Source organism: Homarus americanus, unplaced genomic scaffold (assembly GCF_018991925.1).
Source record: "Homarus americanus isolate GMGI-L3 unplaced genomic scaffold, GMGI_Hamer_2.0 scaffold31037, whole genome shotgun sequence".
Classification (NCBI taxonomy): domain Eukaryota; kingdom Metazoa; phylum Arthropoda; class Malacostraca; order Decapoda; family Nephropidae; genus Homarus; species Homarus americanus.
In genome coordinates, this window is record NW_024722227.1 from 3,931,269 (window position 1) to 3,950,696 (window position 19,428).

The 19,428-nt window shown below is 37.3% G+C and overlaps 1 protein-coding gene across 1 annotated transcript in view; it reads right to left on the reverse strand.

Annotated features, from left to right (window-relative positions):
* Positions 1-1,163: 1,163 nt before the first annotated feature.
* Positions 1,164-19,428, reverse strand: part of LOC121862311 (methylcrotonoyl-CoA carboxylase subunit alpha, mitochondrial-like) — a 47,790-nt gene continuing 29,525 nt past the window's right edge. The window contains exons 10-14 of the mRNA XM_042360467.1: positions 19,091-19,240; positions 10,125-10,275; positions 8,089-8,276; positions 6,330-6,512; positions 1,164-1,822 (exon numbers count right to left, since the gene is read on the reverse strand). Coding sequence (XP_042216401.1) covers positions 1,709-1,822; positions 6,330-6,512; positions 8,089-8,276; positions 10,125-10,275; positions 19,091-19,240 — 786 coding nt within the window. The 3' untranslated portion in view covers positions 1,164-1,708. The remainder of the gene's footprint in view (positions 1,823-6,329; positions 6,513-8,088; positions 8,277-10,124; positions 10,276-19,090; positions 19,241-19,428) is intronic.

Consider the following 19,428-nt stretch of genomic DNA (forward strand, 5'->3'; position numbering starts at 1 on the left):
CGAATAGAGTTTGAAGTGATTGCTTTCAGTAATTTGCCTACAATTGATGTTAAACTGATTGGACGGTAGTTAAAGGATAGTAATCTATCTCCCTTCTTGAAAATCGGTTTTACATACTACACCCGTTTTTAATGACATGTTAAACAAATTTGCTAAAGGCTCTTCCTTACATTCCTTTAATATTCTGGCAAATATCTCACCGGGACCTGGTGACTTATTAGGCTTAGCTTGTCTATTTGCTTACTAACATCGTTACTAGTCACTATTATCTGACTTAATCTATTTTCTTCACTGTCTCTGTATATAGTTGGTGCCTCGGGTATCATATTTAAATTTTCGGTGGTGAAAACTGTTGAAAAATATCTACTCAAAATATTACTAATTTCTCCGTTGTTTTCAGTTAGCTCGCCAGTATCTGACTGTATTGGTCCAATCTTGACTCGGGTTTTAGTTTGATACATTTGGAAGAATCCCTTGGGGTTTGACTTTGCCTCCCTTGCTGCCTTCAGTTCATTATTCCTCTTTTGCCTTTCTTATCTCGGTCTTAAACCCACTGGCCAATACCTTATAATAATCTCGGAGGTAAACTTCATGATTTATTCTCTTGCCTATAGCCTTCCTTTGTCCAATAATATTCTTTAAATAATTATTTATCCATGTGGGGTCATTGTTATTTGATCTGCATTTTCTGTATGGTATGTTCTGCCTTTGTGCATTAAGTAACTCATTATTTAAATTGTTGTGAAACTCATCAACCTCAGATCTAATGATCAGGTCATCCTCAACCGTCATATTTTGTGAAGTTATCGTTGTCAGGTCATCAGGTTAAGTGGGGTCACCCTCTTTGGGTACATTGCATGAGGTCATGTAATTCATCATCAAATGTAATACCCCTCTCTCAGCTGCCCTTTCAACCTATCAAAGTTTGCCCTTCTGATATCTGGGACTTTAATGGAATTTTCCTTGCGACTGACAAAGTTCTACTGTACTTTGAATTTCACTTCTTTGAGATCGCTGTTAGCTAGTTTGTTCCCTACCTCGACATTACTAATGAGGTTTTCTCTATTTGACAGAACTTAATCAAGTACTGTATATTAGTTTACCCCATCAGGCCCTTAATCTGGTCATGAAGTCAAATTAAAGAGGCAAGTAAAACAATAAAATAAGTACCCTATTTATGTACATAGTTACCAGCTATATCTACAATCCATCCTGATGCACCTTAATCTATAAAACTACTGTATTATAATAAATAATTCAAGGCATAATACATCTTAGATAAAAAAAAATTATATGGCCATTGGCTAATGGCTATAGCAAGTGTAATACAATCTTTGTTTTATATTACACTGGAGATAACCACATGAGAAACTTTTACAGGGTGTTTTGGAAATACGTGTGTTGGTCATGTAGTCATTTATCCTTATGTATGTCTGACCTCACAAATACCCCCAGAATTATTAAATTTATTTCTGAAACACACTTGTACAGTGAAGAAATTAATAGTAAATAAAAATCTATTTTTTTGCATTTTTTTAATTTTTTTTTTAAGGAATACAGTATCTAATTTTACTTACATCTTCATATAATAAATTATATCAGGTCTTCTGGTGTGAAACATTTTTGCTAATTTTCAATCTTTCATTGCTGTACAGTCTAACCCTAAGAACCATGAATAAGTGTTGATATAATATTAAAATGGAATAGCTCAATGCTCCTCAGCCTCCTTCATCTTGACAAGAGGTGTGTTCTTTGCTACAGTGTCACCTTGACTGAAGAGGACCTTTTCCACAATACCTGAGCTGGCAGCCTTGATCACATACTGTAGAGAGAATGAATACTCATTATTTTGCATTTTATTGTAGAACTGGTCTAAAATTCATCGTTAAAACATTCAATAATACTGTACTGTGCTGTGCTTAGAAGGATTGTATCCTCCAGTAAACAATTCTCAAATAACTAAGGGTTACTGCTATAAAATACAGAGATATCCCCATTAGCCAAAATAATTGGTGCAGAGCTCTTCAGGGAATGAGCAATTTCTGGTATGGTGCCAAATTTCTTAGCCAAAGAATTGTTCCAGGTACTGGGGAAAGTTTCCAAGAGTAAACCATGCATCTCACATGGACAGTCACAGAGCTGTATTTATTTAAACAAACACTGTACAGTCAGCCAAAGATCCAGCAACCCCACCATGAGTCTCGTATTCGCAATTTTACCTGGCAATACTTGGTAAAGTAAGGCTGGATGTAAATGTGATTGTGATTGGTGGATCTATTTTTGGCTGCATTACTGTCAGGATAAATATTAAACAACACAAAGGAAGATTTTTTAGAATAATAAACTAATCATTATTTAAGACCATGAGAAGTTGCCAAATGTTCTTATATTTGCTTAATTAAAGAAGAAAATTTGATGAGAGAATCTTGAGGCAGTCCTCGTTCCTCATTGTAGTTGAGTTGCCAATTCATTAATATAATTTCTTCATTATTTAACCAAATATATGAATTTTTGGAAACTTCTCATGATCTTAAATAAGAATGAACAGTTTATTATTATGAAAATTCTACCTTTAGATTGTTTAATATTTATCCTGATAGTAAAGCAGCCAAAAATAGATCCACCAATCACAATCACCTTTACATACAACCTTACTTTACCAGGTAAAGTTGCCAGTAAGAGACTCAGGGTGGGGTCGCTGAATCTTTGGCTGACTGTACATGTTCAATATATTGTAAATAAATTATCATACAGCATGTGTAGTGTGTACACTATACTGTACTCACCAGCAGATTCTGTAATCTTGCGCTTGTGATGCATGCAGGCTAAATGGTGATATGATGATACAGGATGACCTGCCTTTGTCCTGTACCATCAACTGTAGCAGGTGTTACTAACTGTCACTCTCTTCTCCCTCCATACAAGAGGGATTGTACAGTCTCGTTCAAGATTCTTCGAACACTGCTGGAGACAGCTGGCAACTGAAGGCTGTTTACTATACCGTAGTAAAAATTATGTTTAAATGTAAAAGTGATCGGTGATAAGTTACTTAGTTCCCTGTTGATTAATTTAATTGTTGGACTTAATTGTTTTGTATTATATTATACTACGTACTATAGTAAACAAACGGCCTTGAGCTGCCAGCTGTCTCCAGCAGTGTTCGAAGAATCTAGAACGAGACTGCACACGCACTGTATACTATACACTAACCTACAATAGGAATACGTACACTCTCCACTCTGCTATGTACAGTAGGTACTTTCACACTTACTGAATGTACAGTTGCCTGTTAAAGCTGTTAACCAATTTTTGGACAGATAGTGTCTTGTGATACTATTACATTCACTTACTTTATCTAGGGTCAGTCAACCTAATTATCTACTGAAGAAAGTTCAAACAGTGTAAAACAGTTGCAAAGTTTATTGTTGCTCTCCCACCAAGGACTCCCACTACCCATTCTTGATCAAATTACATTGGCTTCTAATGACTTTTTAGACACTAATGTTTGGTGACCCAACGTACTAATTCCTCTCATTACACATTCCAAAATGATTTTGCATTGTAGTGATGATCCTTCACACCTTGAGGAGCCTTGAGCGTTACGGGAATGTTCTTTTGTTGCCCGATCCTTTTCCTATACAGCACCCAGATTGTACATTGGTTGCCTGCATCAATGAAGCAACGAACTTCTTTGGAGGCCTTTAATTTAAGAAACAATTTAAGACCTTTTTCTTTTTAAAAGCTTATGATCTTGAACAGGGTACGGTGATGGAGAATTAGTGTTTAGGACTTATTAAAACTTAAGATATATGGATAAGAGAAGTCAAACTGTCACTTTTTGTGATCTTTTATTGTAGTACAGTATTTCTTTTTATTCTCAGATCTTTGACTTTGTAGTGTTTTGAACGCAAGTGAATTCTTTAGAAGAACTGGCACTTTTGAGAAACAAATGACCAGATATTATTATTACTCCCTGTGGTGACGTTTGCATACATGTGACAGCAATGCATTACTAGAGAAAACTTATGAATGAATCTGCAGAAGTATTGTAACAATGGAGCTTTTATACGCTTTGCTTGGCAGTGGCCAGTATGGGGGTATAGTAAGAGGAGGAGTGTTTGTTGCACCAAGGGAACAGGCACTGACTTAGTCCTACTATAATGAGGCCAGGGGTAGACTATGCTGAATCAGCTTAATGTATCTACCTGGGTCTTGAGACATAACACAAAACCACCAGTACCTCTCAACTGATCGCCCTAAACACACCCAGGCTTTCTGCAACATGTAAGCATACTCGTAAACCTATTATGTTTCATCGTGGACGTGAAGAATATTAATTGAGCAGCTTCTGTGGCTATGCAGCTATGTACCTTCAGTTCCCCTCTTGTAAATTTATTACAGGTACGTATTTGTATTTGACAGGTTTGACTGAAATAAACTGTATTGAGTTGACGTGGCAGGTTGATCTCCTTACAGGGCGATTATAAGCTGATTGGTGGAAAAGATGCCTAGATACAATTTTGCTTGACAATAATGATAAATCAATATAATGTACAATACTGTATAAATATAATATTAACTCAATAAAATACTGTAAAATACAGGTATCTCCAATCTATGATTTACTTTAATGATGGTGATGTATTAAGACCAACCCCCTATTTACGATGTAAACAATCCACATGAATGATGGTCATCGTTCGGCCAATGTGGACGCGTCTCTCGGTTCACTTGTCAACTGTGGTCTACCCAATCACTGGTGCATTACACTACCAAGCTTTGTTCCATGGTGATTGCACTTGACCGCGATCATGTAAATCATCGATTATAATCGATAATTTACACGATTATACTGACCAATAATTATTGGTCAGTATCAATGTTGTTATTTATCATCAGTGTTTTTGTTTTGTTTTGTTTTTTACCTTAAACGTGAAAGGGTATCATTAACATTCTTATTATACTCTATTTTTGAGACTGTTGTGAACATGAAGTGAGCGGTCTCGGCCACAATATCATCATCATCGTTCATTCTGTTTTTGTGACAAGTGCTTTCGCTCTGTTTTTGTGACTGTGAAATTTGAAAATATTTGGGAAGGCCAAGGCATCCAGGAAAACCATATCTCTGGAGGTGAAGCTTGATAATGTAAAGCTGTTGACTCCACAGAGGCTGTGTGGGAGTCAGAGTACAGTACTCCACCTTCAAGAGACTGCGTAGCCCCAAAGGGGACATGTAATGATGACCAGGCTTTTCTTAATGATATGGCGATTGTTGTTTAATTGTGTTGTAGGTATATTATTAGTGTAGGATTTTGTTTTGTTTTCTTTTTTCCCAGTGAAACATGTGGGTGTCTGAATGGCTGGGAATGTATTCCATTGAACCCCATGCTATAATGATCCTGATTTATGATATTTCAACCTATGATGGGTTTTTCAGGAACCTAACGCCATCATAAATAGGGGGATACGTGTACACATAGATGCTATGAATAAGGAAGAATACTAATATGAGTGATAAAGCTTTAAAAATAAAATGCATATGAGAAGTGTGTTATTCATAATTATCATAGACCAGGAAGTTTCTTCACACATGGATACTAGCACCACTACATATGTCCTTGGCAAATCACACAATGGTTTAAAGTATTGAAACCCTCAGGAATCATATAATGTGGAGGTTGATTAATGCATTGTTTTTGCATCCCATTTTTCATTTTTATTTTAGTCTTTCCCTTACTACTTTATCTTTGAGAAATATCTTTATCCTCGTGGGGAACCCCTGAAATAGAAACGGAAAAAGGAGGAATTGAAGAACCTGCAATCTCACCTCAGCTACAGTGTCAGCTGTGGTGACCAGGACAGCCATACTACATACTCGCTCACCTCAAGATGAATTTGGAACCACAATAATCCTAAGTACATTCTCTACAAGACTGTTTTAATAAAAGATCCTTAACAAAATATATTAACAATATTATAATGATGGACTCAATTCTTTTATAAACAAATATTAATCTCCATTTACATTTCTGCCAGCAATGCCATCCCATTTTCTTGCAATGTTTGTTTTAATCTCATTTCCTGCTCCTCAAATGACTTTGGTTACAAATTCATAACTGAGGACCTAACTTTAAAATTCATTCACCCATCCTAGTCTCATAACTTCCCCTGGCCCTCTTACCCACTACAGTATTCTAGCTATTAATATTGCTCCCATTATTCTCTAATTATACAGCCAAAGTACCTGTATCTCATTTTTCTCATTCCATAAATTTCCAATATTTCTCTAAGACTAGGGTACGTATTATGAAATGCTGTATCATATTTACCTCCATCTTCATAGCTATCATAACCACTAGAGGATCACCAGCCTCCACAGTTTGTCCTGGGTTGACAAACACCTTCTCAATTATACCTGGCATTGGGGCAACTGCTCCACCAGTCACACTGCCAGCTTTTCCTATTTCTTTTTCAAACTTAGGTGCTGGAATGGACATCTTCCACCCACCAGTCTGCAAATAAGAGCAAAAAATGAAAGGCTGAAATACAATAATTCTCATACTGTACCTTGCATGAATATATCATTCATGAACATACTTTTCAGGAGTAATAAAAAAAATATATTATTTTTTTTAATACTATTTGCATCACCTCCCATTTTGCATTAGCCCCAAGGCAAGTGATAAGAATTAGGAAACATATGTATTTTGTCAGAGATGCAAATTAAAGTGATTGAACATTTTGAAAAGGGAGAGTGCACTGTTGACATTACAGGTGTAATTGGCAGTCATAACACAACCGTACATATAATTTGTGCCAAGCCAGGTTATTACAACAGTTCAAAACTCTTACTCTCACAACATTGTCTTGTAGGTTATTACTGCATAATAGTTTGCAACTCTGACAACTTCTGGTTTCTTTAACTTGTGGTAGTAGCCTCTTTTGTAAGAAAACCACTTGATATGTTTTTTAGTGTTTAATTTCTTGGAGAATCATTGAATATTTTACATACTGTATATGTTTCATTAAAAATTTTTTTATAAGTTTAATGAATAAATATTAAACAAAGACTGTCGATCAGCTGATGGAAATGTAGCTTCTTTTGCCCTCAATAGATGGCAGCACAAGCAGACACATCATCTGCTAGCACAGACCAGTACTACACAGTTCCCTCATGACACGGGTCACATTGATTCTGAACAACTGCAGTCCGGGAAGCAGTCGTTCAGAAAAGGAGTGTTATAATTTATTAATAAGAGTTCTCAAATGATGGAATTATTGTTAAAATTAGAAAAGAAAAAGGTTTCTTAATTGTTTACTTTATCCTCTTCACCACTGGTTGGCTTATTACCATACCTACCATACATAAGTGTATCCTCTTTGCCTTAAAGTGTAAGAACATAAAATACAATATATCTTTACTGTTTCAATATCTTCTGCAGATTCTGGATATACTGTAATTGTCACCACAAACAATGAATTTTTGCATACACATTGAGGCTGCCACTAACTGTACATAGAGATAAGCAAATGGAGAGAATGGAGATCAATTAGTTCAAAAGATACACGAGTTTGAGTGTGGAGGTGAGAAGAGCTTCAGGTATGCCAAGAATGATATAAGAATAGGCTATGAAAAATGAGAGAAGCTGCAAGCGACCATGCAGCTTGGAGACCTGCCATCAGGTAAATTTTGCTAATCCAAGCAAACATGGAAAATGCCCATAAAACATTAAATAACTAATACAGAAGTGTTTGTACACCCATGTTGAAGTGTTCTTCCAACCCTACTGGAAGTGTCCTTTATACTGTATGTGTGTAATGCTTTCTATGAAAATTCATGGATCCATCCCTGCTCCCAAAAAAAACCCCTCAGAACTCCCACTGCACAGGGAGGGTCTCTAGTTATAGTGTTGTTGTCATAAATCATTTTCAGATCTCCTGTAAGTCATAAAGTACTGTATATATGTACAGTATAGGAGGATGGGTATGAAACAAGGAGTACACACATATTTGAACTTATTATAATGATCTCAAACACCAGCACGAATAACAGGAGCTATACCAGTAGTTATTTGATAACAGGCTTACCTCTGTGAATACATGAATGTCCTTATCCTCCATCACAATATGGGAATAGGATATACACCCATCAATAGATGCAGACAGCTGGCGGACATTGTTGTTGCATACGAGGGATCCACTCACATCAAAGCTTGCTGTGCCCACAGTCATGTGGTACTTTCCTGACCCTAGGTAATAAACCTGGACACTTGTATCTGCAAAATAAATAAAATGTTGGCAACAAAAACAACTCAGAGATAAGTTTAAGGTAATCTGGAGGACTAATTTTCTCCTGGAGACATCCTTCATCCCACTGATGCATCACTCTTCCTGCCAAATATCACACTGTAAAACTCCTTCATGATCCTTCATAACATCCTTAACCCCTACGCCCCGGTTGACGTTCCGGAACACGCACCTTTTTGCGGCATTGTTTGAACGCCCAGTGCGGCTTATCAGGTTCCAGCATGACTATATGCCTGTCATGCCACAAGCTCAGCCACAGGGAAGCTTCCTGAATGTAAGTACAGTACCTACTTTTGTTTGTTTCATTTTTATTGATTGTCCATTTTATCATGTTGTATCAAAGTAATAATGCTAAAAGTAGTGTACAGTGATCCCTCGGTTAACGAAATTTCGGTTAACAAATTACCTTCCATAAGAATATTCAATTCGGTTAACGAATTCCTTACGAATTTTTCCCAACATGTTTTCACCTGCTTTTGCCTGCTCACCAGCTGTAGTATTAGTCCACCAATACAGTAATCGGTTTTAGGGCTTAAATTCGTTACCATTTGAGTAAATATCAAGAAGGTTGTACTATTCAATAATTTTCCAAGTCTTATATTAAAATTTTTAGTCATTTTAACAATTATTTAACATAACTGAAGTACAGGGAACTAGTTTTTAGTGCGCCAAACAGCCACTTGACTCACCCAAAATGGCGTCAGTTTGTGTCTCTGCTCAGTGGAGGAAGCATCTTGCTTGAGACTCTTGAACATAAACTATTTTTACGTTTTTACAGTACAATTATTAGTCATTGTGAAATTTATTTTACATTTTGACAATATATAGTGCAGTGCAGTGTTGATTTAAAGAAAATAATCTTGAATTACACCTAGTGAACTTAAAATTTTATGGGTGAAATGACGGCATGAAGCATGGGGTGACTTCTCTTCTACCCCCACTTCCTTCTCTTCTCCCTTCTCCTCCACCCCCACTTCTAATTCCCATCATCATCATCATCATCAACCAGGAGCCTTCTACATGCACACCTCAAAGTAAGTGTACTTTACTGCATTTATTTTTAGTTTGTATGTAATTTTCAGTGAGCTGGAACCAATTACCCAAAATCCCATTGAAACAATGGTTTCGGTTAACGAACGACCTTCTGGAACGAATGTGTTCGTTACCCGAGGGACCACTGTAGTTGTATTGTAGTGTAGTATTACTGGAAAATAATGCTGTGATTATGTTATAAATGTATTTATTTGTGGAATTGCAGTGATGCTGTAGTGACGATGCCGTTCTGCCATTTTAAAATGGCAATGACGCTTAATGGGTTAACAGAAGACCTACCTCAAAAGGGAGAAGAAGGGTACTGGAAATGGTATGGAAAAACAAAACAAAGAGAAAGAAAGTACATGTTGACATTAGGGCCAGTGGGAACAAACTGTGGCCGAGGTTTATGAACTGCCTACCAACCTGAAGTTAAAAGATTCCATAGAAAATGGGAAGGGTGACTTGAGTATTTTGTTCCTAGTTTTTACTATTTTGCAAGAAGTATTAATGTAGCCCAGGGTTGCTTTGCATCTGGATGTCAATGTGTTTCCAGATTCGCTCCTGTTGTATATATGATAGGAGGGCTAAGGTATGACCCTATAGCAACGTACACTAGCTGAAACCCATGCCACTAAAATAGGAAACATTTCCAAACAGTAATAATACAATATAAAACACACAGTACACTATCACCTTGCAGTTAAAGTTTAACAAATTACATTAACCACTGATTGGCATATGCATTACAGAAGGAAATTAAAAAAATCAGTTAAACAGGTTACCTGTTCCTTCACATTTGAGATTTATGATACGTGAAAGTTGATGGTTGATCCTTGGAGTTGCTCCAGGCCTAAAAGGTGAAGTGGGATCCTGTGTAGCAGCTACAGCACGCACTCCTTCCTGTTCCTCCTCCAGTATTAAAGCCAAGGCACACTGTAATTGTTAAAGCATCATTCATTCTTACTTTCTAAAGATCTGCAGAAGGAGTTTTCTAATAATAAAAATCTCTTCATAATAGTCTGTGAAGGTAACATGACAGCATAAAGGAACAGAATTAAATTTTTTACAGGTTGTATACGAAGATGATGCTGTCACATTCAATGACTCCAATATAGAGCTTGGTATTACAGTAAATTGTTGTGGATAAATTATGGACGAGGAGAATACATTGAGTGAATGCAAGTAGGACCTACACTTTAGTGTTCAATGGTCATGATCAAAGTCTTTTTAACTCCTGTAAGCCTCCTCCCACCTGGTGCAGGGCAGCAAGACTAAATAACAATGCGAATACTAGAGGTTCGGGGTCAGGAATGGGGAGTAATTATATATTTACGAAATCACAATTATGTGAAGTTCGCGAAGCCAGAAAAAGTGAATATCAAGGGTCTACTGTTTATGCAACACACTGTAATGAGAGTTCTTTTATTTCATTGTTAGATTCCTCAAAACCACGACTTTAAGTGAAATGAATTTAAGTGAAAACAATTTTACCAATACAGTAATATACAGTAAATAAGGGTTATGTCCTTGGGTACATTTCTGTTCAAAAATTTCTTACAACTAGCCACAGATGTTTCACTTTCACCTTGTTTTAAAGTTTCAAATAAACTTAAGAGCTTTCACCTGTATGAAGAGCAACAAGAATGGAAAGTTTTGTTGATGTTGATCCTCGATTCACATGTTCAGCATTCTTTCCATATTTTCCATAATGCCACTTCTGTTACGAGTTAACTTTGTAGCAGATAATGGAGTAACACTTTTAGCACATGATTTGATATTTTCTGCATTTCCACAAGTTGCTCTTACCTACAGTTGTAGACTACAAACCGACAGCTCTTGCTTTCTGTCCACAGCTCACTGTCCTTCTAATCTATTTACCACATCTAATTTATCTTCTTATGTAACACTTTTCCTCTTCTTTCTATGAGCCACATCCAGTAGTGGTGCATAATGCACGTTTAGCATTCATGATTCCAGGGCTCAAATAAATTAATAATTGGTTTTTAAGTGAATGTTGGAAGAGCATCTACCAACCACCGAACAATAAGAAATAAATATGGCATCCACACTAGTCGCTTACACAGCCAGCTGTTATCACAGTCAGGCGCTGATTGCCTTCGTACCAAATTTTTTAAATTGTACATTTATCATGAAAAAATTTTCATACATATATTTTTTCAACGATGTTATAATAAAATGACGTTGACTGAAATGACGTTAATAGGGGAATTGGTGAAAAGCAAGGCAAGGAGGTGGGAGAATGGAGGGGAAAGCGAGGTGTGGGTGAGGGGAGGATTGCGTGAGATGTAGGAAAGAAGGAAGGGGAGAGCATTGGTGTGAGGAGATATGCTGCAGAAAGACCACAGACCCTGTATATTTCCTGGTGTCATGTGCAATTTTTTTTCCAGGGTTTGCTTGACTCACTAACTGAGAAAAATTTTGTCATTTGACTAGGAGACAATTTCTTACCATCTTGTGATGAGAATACACAGGGGCCTCGATTAGGGAATCTGGTTAACCATTCTTGAAGAATCTTAACTAGGCACAATATGAGGAACCCTTGTCTCATCCATTAGCAGTTTTATCCTGATAGGTTGAGCTTGAAAATCCTCCCTTTCATTTTTCTTAGAATCTCCATAGGAAAAAGGGTGACATCTTCCTCAGAAAATACCAATAATGATGGATTATTGGAAATTGAAATCAGCTAACTGATTCTCATACCTGTTGCTATTGCTAGAAGGAAGGCTACCTTCTGTAGCAATCTATCCCGGTTCAGATTTATATTGTAATTATTCCCCATAAGAAATTTAGTACTGTAACTTCATCTAGAGACCAAGGTGGGATTCTCTTAGGCCGAGGGGGTCTCTGAATGAAAAAGGACGATCTGAGCATTTGATAAATTCTTGGGTTCAAAGTAATATTAAAACCCCACACCAGAGGGTCAACCAATGTTGATTTATAAGATGTAATTGTAGATCCTTGAAGGCCATTAACTCTGAACAGAAAATCTAAAAATTCTAACACTACTGTTTCCGACAATGTGATTGGAGTCGTTAACCTGATAAATTATTGAAAAAGTTTCCAAGATTTCTCATATTGCATAGAAGTTTGGGGTCTATGACCTGCTATCACTTGGTTGACTACGTATATTGGAATTACCCAACAATCTATTTAAACATCTTTTGAGAAACTCCAAGCGTGAAGTGCCAAGGATATCTCGAACTGAGGGTGCAGTACCTGGTCCAGACATCCTTGTTGCAATTGTAGTGGATGCGGGCACCATTCCAAGAGATCCATACACCACGGATGTAGGATCCAATATGGTGCAAGTAAGAGGACCTTTCCTTGGAAGGATCTGAGTTTTTGAACCACTTTGGGCAACATTTTCACAGGTGGGAACAGATAGATTGAATTCCAACGGTTTGAATCTATGAGCAGAGCATTTCCTAAAAGATTCGATCGCTCCAAAGATGCATAAGTTGGCACCTTGTGATTGTTTTGCGGAGTCCCAAACCTCCTCACTAGACTCTTGAACTTAGATATTTTTAGGGACCATTCTGTTTCCGTCGATAATGGCCTGAGACAGGATAACGCATCTGCCCAATTGTTTTGTACTCCAGTTATGTTTATGTATTTGTCTCAAAGGGAGTTGCTTCACTTCCCTTGATGGAACTCTCCTTTTGAGGAATGGTATCCTCATCCTATCTCAAACGCTTCTGTACAAACTACCAAGTCTGTTTGAGGGGGAACCCAGGGAGATGAACCGATTAGATTGTCCAAATTTGTCCACCATGACAGATGAATCTTATCTGAATAGGGAGAGAAGAAGCAATATTTTTGTTTCTGTGAAGCAACTTCAACTCCAGATGAGTTAGTTGCTTGTTCCTTAACGTGCCCAAAGGAACTACTATGGTGGCAAAATTCAACAGACCCAGTAGTTTTTACCAATCGTGCCAAGAAACTTCTTGCTTTACACAAAAGGCTTCTATTGGTTTATCACATGTTACCTTTGCTTCTGGTAGTCTGACTGACTGCTTATTGGTGTCCCAATAGAGACCTAACCAAATCCAATTTCTGACATGGTAGGAGATTTGATTTGACCCAGTTTATCTTTAATCCTATGTTTTGAAATAGTACATCGGGTTGCCTTTTGACAGTCTGCGAAAAAGTTTCCCACTGTCAGCCAATCGTCTAGATAAGCAAAAGTTCTTATGCCCTCCTCCGCAAAGATCTCCCTGGGGATGTTTGCCAGTTTTGTAAACACTTCTGGTGCAATTGACAGGCCGAATGGCATCACTGTGAATTGATAACTTACATCCCCCACTGCGAACACTAGAAACTTTCTGTACCTGGGAGCAACAGGTACGTGATAATAGGCATCTTCGAGATCCACTTTTGAGATCCAAGCATTGGGCAAAAGTAGATGCCTCAGATGATCCTAAGTGAGCATCTTGAAACTTTTTTTTTGGTAATGAACTTGCTCAGAACGGAAAGATCTAAAATCCACCTCAATTTGTTGCTGCCTTTCTTGGGGACTGGGAACAGGTGAGACAATGAAACACTTCTCTTACTGCACCAGTTCTATCACACCTCTGTTTACAGCTGAATTACAAATTCTGTGAGTAAGGGGGTTGGTTTTTTTACCCCTTTTTGGTAACACTAGGGGAGGGCGCCTCAACCAAGTCCATGTAAAGCCCCCTTTGATTGTCTTGTAAGCCCATATGGAAGAAGTCCACCTGTTTTCCCAACCCCTTAGACGACCCAGCTGTCTGGCTTCATTGGGAGGGAGTGGTCGCTGATGTGGTGGAATAAGGTCTCCTTCCACTTCTGAACAAACGGCCACCCCTACTACGTCTTGAATTGTTTCCTCCTCTAAGGGTTCCTCTAGGTTGATAACTGAACCTAGCAGTTGATCCTGTTCCCTTGTTAGACCTTCCTCTTTTAAATTTCTGAAAGTTCTTAGAACTGTTGGGAACAGTAATATGAATAGCTTGCTGAACAGCTGATCTATACTTAACTAATGTTTATTCCTCAAAAAAGTAGGAGAAAGAGGGGAAGAACGTAGCAATAAATAAGCACTACCACTTAAAGCATTATTAGTGACTTGCTTCCTTAGCTGGACTTTTAGTTTTAGGGCTTTCAACATTTCCATAAATGAATTGTACAGGGAATATAGAATCTATTGTATAGCAGCAGCAAAACATGTCTACTTCTGAACTGTCCTAATTGTCCAGCACCAACTTACCGTATTCAATAACTGACACATCATGATTGCAGACCAAATATCCGCTGCCAACTTCCTAAATTTGAACTCTTCCTGCAACAGTGCAGAAGCAATTGGTTTCAAATTTATTTCATAGCTTATGTCAGCATATTTTGGAGCTGACAAATACTGGGAAAGTTCATATAAGGAACTCTTTTTTTTGTCATTGCATTGGAGCTTCAAAAAACTAAACTTGTGAGCATTCCTATCTGAGGGAATGAATGGTAAGTCTTTCAATATATTAGTCCAGACTTAATCTATTTCAGAGATCATTTTTGGGCAAATATCAGGCCAAGAAATTGTAGTATCACATTCTAAAAACAATGAATGATGACCCACAGTTGCTTGGCCTTCCTGGCTCTTTTTAAGTGCTGAGAGATCAGGTAGTTTAGAAACCTTTTCATAAAATATCTTGAATAAGGAATCCAAAGACTCGGATGAGGTTGAAAACAAAGAAGACTTAGATCTTACCACTGTTACCCAAGGCCTGTTTGGATCATCCTTACACTCAATGTTCTCCATTAGCTGCGTGGCAGTTGACAGCAGCCTGTTTCCACTCATAGTAACCAACACTTTTGCCCCAGGTGGAAGTGGTTACCAAAATGGGGACAGGATGAAGTCAGTCTCAACAGGTTCTCCCTGCTCTAGTGACTGAACACTATTAGTACCAACTTCCTCATCCTGATTCTGGAATCCACTAAAATTGGGCTGACTAGATAGAGATTCTTGCCTTAAATATCCAATAACCTACTTTTCTTAGCAGAAGCAGGTTGGTCTAACTGGGGATTAAGTCTCTTACCTATCTCCCATAATTCTAAACTTTCTGCCAACTTGGGATCTTTCCAGTGTTTTACATTTAGAATTTTACTCTTTAAGGCCTTATTCCATCTATTTTTAATTTGGATCTTTGATAATTCCTTCTTATCTCCTGCAGCTTGATTAATTTATAAAATTTGATTATAAGAAACTTGCACAATCCAATGGTGAAAACAGGTTGTGTCTCAGAAAACAGGTTGTCTGAGACACAGCTGCTATGAATTAAACAAGCCAAATGAGGATCTAACTTGGTAATCCTAGTTGCCCTACATCCTTGATAATTACATGTCGTATGTTTCCCTTGGGTCATGGGTGAAACTACTCCTTCTGAATTCACATCTTTGTATGTAGTGTATGAGCTGAGCTCTCCATTCCTTGCAGCTCCTCAGTCAACACTAGTTCCCCAGGGACCGTTCCATGGTCTCCTCCTTCATTTAGCAGTCCAGACAACTATCCTTCATCCTCCAGTTGCACATCACTCATCTAAACTAGGAGGAACACTATGAGTCACATTGTATCATCATAAGGGAGATAACATTTTCTCCCAAACATAATCAATATGACTCGTAACTGTGATATTTTAGCAAGTTATTTAATTTAATATCTCTTATTTATATAAGTCACCAGTGTGACAATCATAAACAACTAACTCACTATATCATACACTCACTATATCATATCACTAAGACTAACAGCCTTGCTAAAGTTCGCCTGGAAAGGCTGAACCCGCTCCTGAGGACATTAATAAAATAGAGCTATGAAGAGAAAAACTTAACTCTGACCTAAATGCCATGAGTACAACATAACTCTAGATTGCTACTAAGACCGGAAGGTCAGTGTCCGGAAGGATCACTAAGTCTTAGTGATCCTTCCGGACACTGACCTTCGGTAAAGCAGCCTCGGTAAAGTTTGCCTGGATAGGCTAAGCCCGCTACTGAGGACATTAATAAAATAGAGCTATGAAGACTTAACTCTGGCCTGCATGCTGAGATTAATCGGAAAACCCAGGGCAGAAGCCCGAAAAGTTTCGTGAACGAAAATGAGAAGAGGGCCACATAGTATATCATGGTATTCATTACTTGCACGTGAATAATAGGGACAAAGAATTTTTTTTCTTATACAGTATACAAATCTATATATACCTGTATATTCTATCAGTGAAAACGAGCCCAGAAGGGCATAAAACAATGTCATCGGCTAAGTGACTTGAAAGCAGAGGAAATTAGTCACAAAAGATCGACTGTCTTTTTAGAGATAGAAGACGAGCCGTGGCCGTCATACTTGACCAGGCTGAATAAGAAATTGCCTCAAACACAATATCTGAGAGACATAATCAAAATAAATGTCACTCGATTTCCTCACCGTGCTAAGATGTATAAATACCAAAAACAAAATCCTCGTGGCACATAATATTTCAGCTGTTACAACACAAATTAGCGGAGCTTTCCTTGCGCATATTTACAGCTGATTCACCAGGCAAGAAGATGACAGTAGCAATGCGTGTGATGGAGGGTGAGGGAGGGGGTTTTGAGAATTGCAATTAAATGTCAGGTAGCAACGTGTCCTCCTAATATTACATATTTAAGTAATTATTAGATGTTTTAATTGCCTGTATGTTGGCCTGGCGAATTAATGCTAGGCATTTACATACCTAGGAATAAAACTAGACGTCTCATTCTGGATTAAACAAAAATAAGTGTATCTAACCTAAATTACGGGTAGGACAATAACGTAGCTCACAACTTAGCCTCACTCGCTCTGAGTGCTACTGGGTGGTGAGTGGGCTACACAATTACATGCCATCTCCATGGATATTATTCCTCGTTATTCTTTGTTTAGTAATAATTTCGCTTAACATTAGGTTTCTCAGAGACACATCCCCATCGTCGAACGAGGGATACCTGTACAGTATTTGAATTTTGTCAGCCAACAACTTTCTGGATTATTTGCCACCCCTGATGTTTCGCCACTCATCACCTCGATAAAATAAAAAACAGTAAATACATGTACCCGTGCAAGAACACATTGTGAACCAAAGTACTGTACTAAGTGAGATGTTATATCATAATATATAGGGTTATAAGGTTAGCTATTCTGGCATATATGCAAATCTGAACTTGGGTAGTCAATAAACAATGTCAACAAATTGATGAGATGATATTCACTAGAAGTAATATTTACTTAAATGATGACACCAAGAATTGCAGTATTTCCTGTCAATAATCCCCGAGTTTTCTTAACCTCTCAATATGGGGATGCCACTTTCAATATATTATTTGGCTAATGCCAGACAATTTTATTCAGCATAAAGATACCCCATACACAAGGGAATAATAAGCTATCTCCACTACCCCCTTCAATATGGAGACGCCACTTTCAGTATTTTATTTTGCGAGTGCTAGATGATTTTATTCGGCACAAAAAGACCCCCATACACAAGGGGTTAAAGTGGTTGGGCGCTTCACTTTTTCTTAGTAAATAAGCAAGCCATGGGAAAGCAAATCTGCAATATCTACTCTCAATGGCAATCAGCTAAGAATTAAAAATGGTGGATTAACCAAGAAAAAATGAAGTACAGTATCCAAACCTTCATTTGGTGAGAAATGTATTAATTAGTTACACACAGCTTACAAAAAGACCTGCTCTAGAAGAAAACTGCTACCTCTCCCATAGGTGTAGTGGGTTTTTTGTTTACCTAAAAGATTTAATAAACTCTGGCTGAGGTGACTGGAAGGTTACCTGAGGCCACAGAAATACCAAATAAGCAGTCTGTATAATGAAAAGCTGCCTGGTGAAGTGTGTAACCCAGAAATGTAATAAAGTATTCAGTGAGACTGCATTAATAAGTACAGACATTTTCAGAGATTTTTACTTGGCATTCATTTTTTATTTATTTATTTATTTTTTTTAGAAAGCTATTTCATAGAGAAAATTCTTCTTGGACTTAAGAACAACTGTTATCATTACTAGTACAAAAAATTATTAAACTACAGTAATTTTGCAGTATAACATCCACAGAATACCATTACAGCATACCCTTCAAATTTGCGGGGGTTAGGTTCTCAAACTGTATATTTCCTTTATGTGTTTGCCCTTAGGACAATTATTTCTTTTACCTGTATTGTATATACTGTATGTGTATGTGTGTGTGTAGACACACACACACACATACACACAAAACACATACAAATAAATAATAATGGGAAAATACTCTGACATATAATCAAACTCTAGTACTGTATTAAAAATGTTAAGTCTACCCCGTGCTTTATTAATAACAAAACATGGAGTAGACTTGAGGGCAGACTTAACATTTTTAATACTACATTTGTTTCTGATTATTTGTGAGAGGATTTTCCCATTATTATTTATTTGTATGTGTTCTGTGTGTGTGTAGACATATATACAATACAGGTAAACGAAATTACTGTCTCTAGAACGAATGGCTCCCTGTCCTGGCCGCGAAAATGCCAGTAACTTTAAAACTACCCGCAGACATTCTTGGGTACATCCAGGGTGTCATCCGTGAATAATAGAGGACCGCAAAATAAAAATCCATGAATTATTCGGGTGTGCTGTACAATAATTTTTGGCATCAAAAGTCTGAACATCAACAGACAGCAGATATTATAGATACAGATGAGTTTTTCAATATTTAACAAAACTTACCTGGCAAAACAACTCATGTGAGGGTTTCCTGTCAGGAAACAATGTGTTATAGTGCTCTTGGATGAAATCAGTGGTTACATCTCCTGCTACAAAGCTTGGATGTGAAGCAAGACTAATGAGGAAATCAACATTGGTATTCAAACCCACAATCTGTTGAGGAGAAAATGTTATTATTGATTACTATTAAAAAAATTTGCAAACACTATTTCAGTGAAGTGGAATAGGCACAACAAATATGTATAAGTTAAAAATTATTGATAAATTCTAAGACAATTATCTGCAGCACCGGTATCTTCCTGGCATTTTTCATAGTTTGATATAGCATTTAACTATTTCAC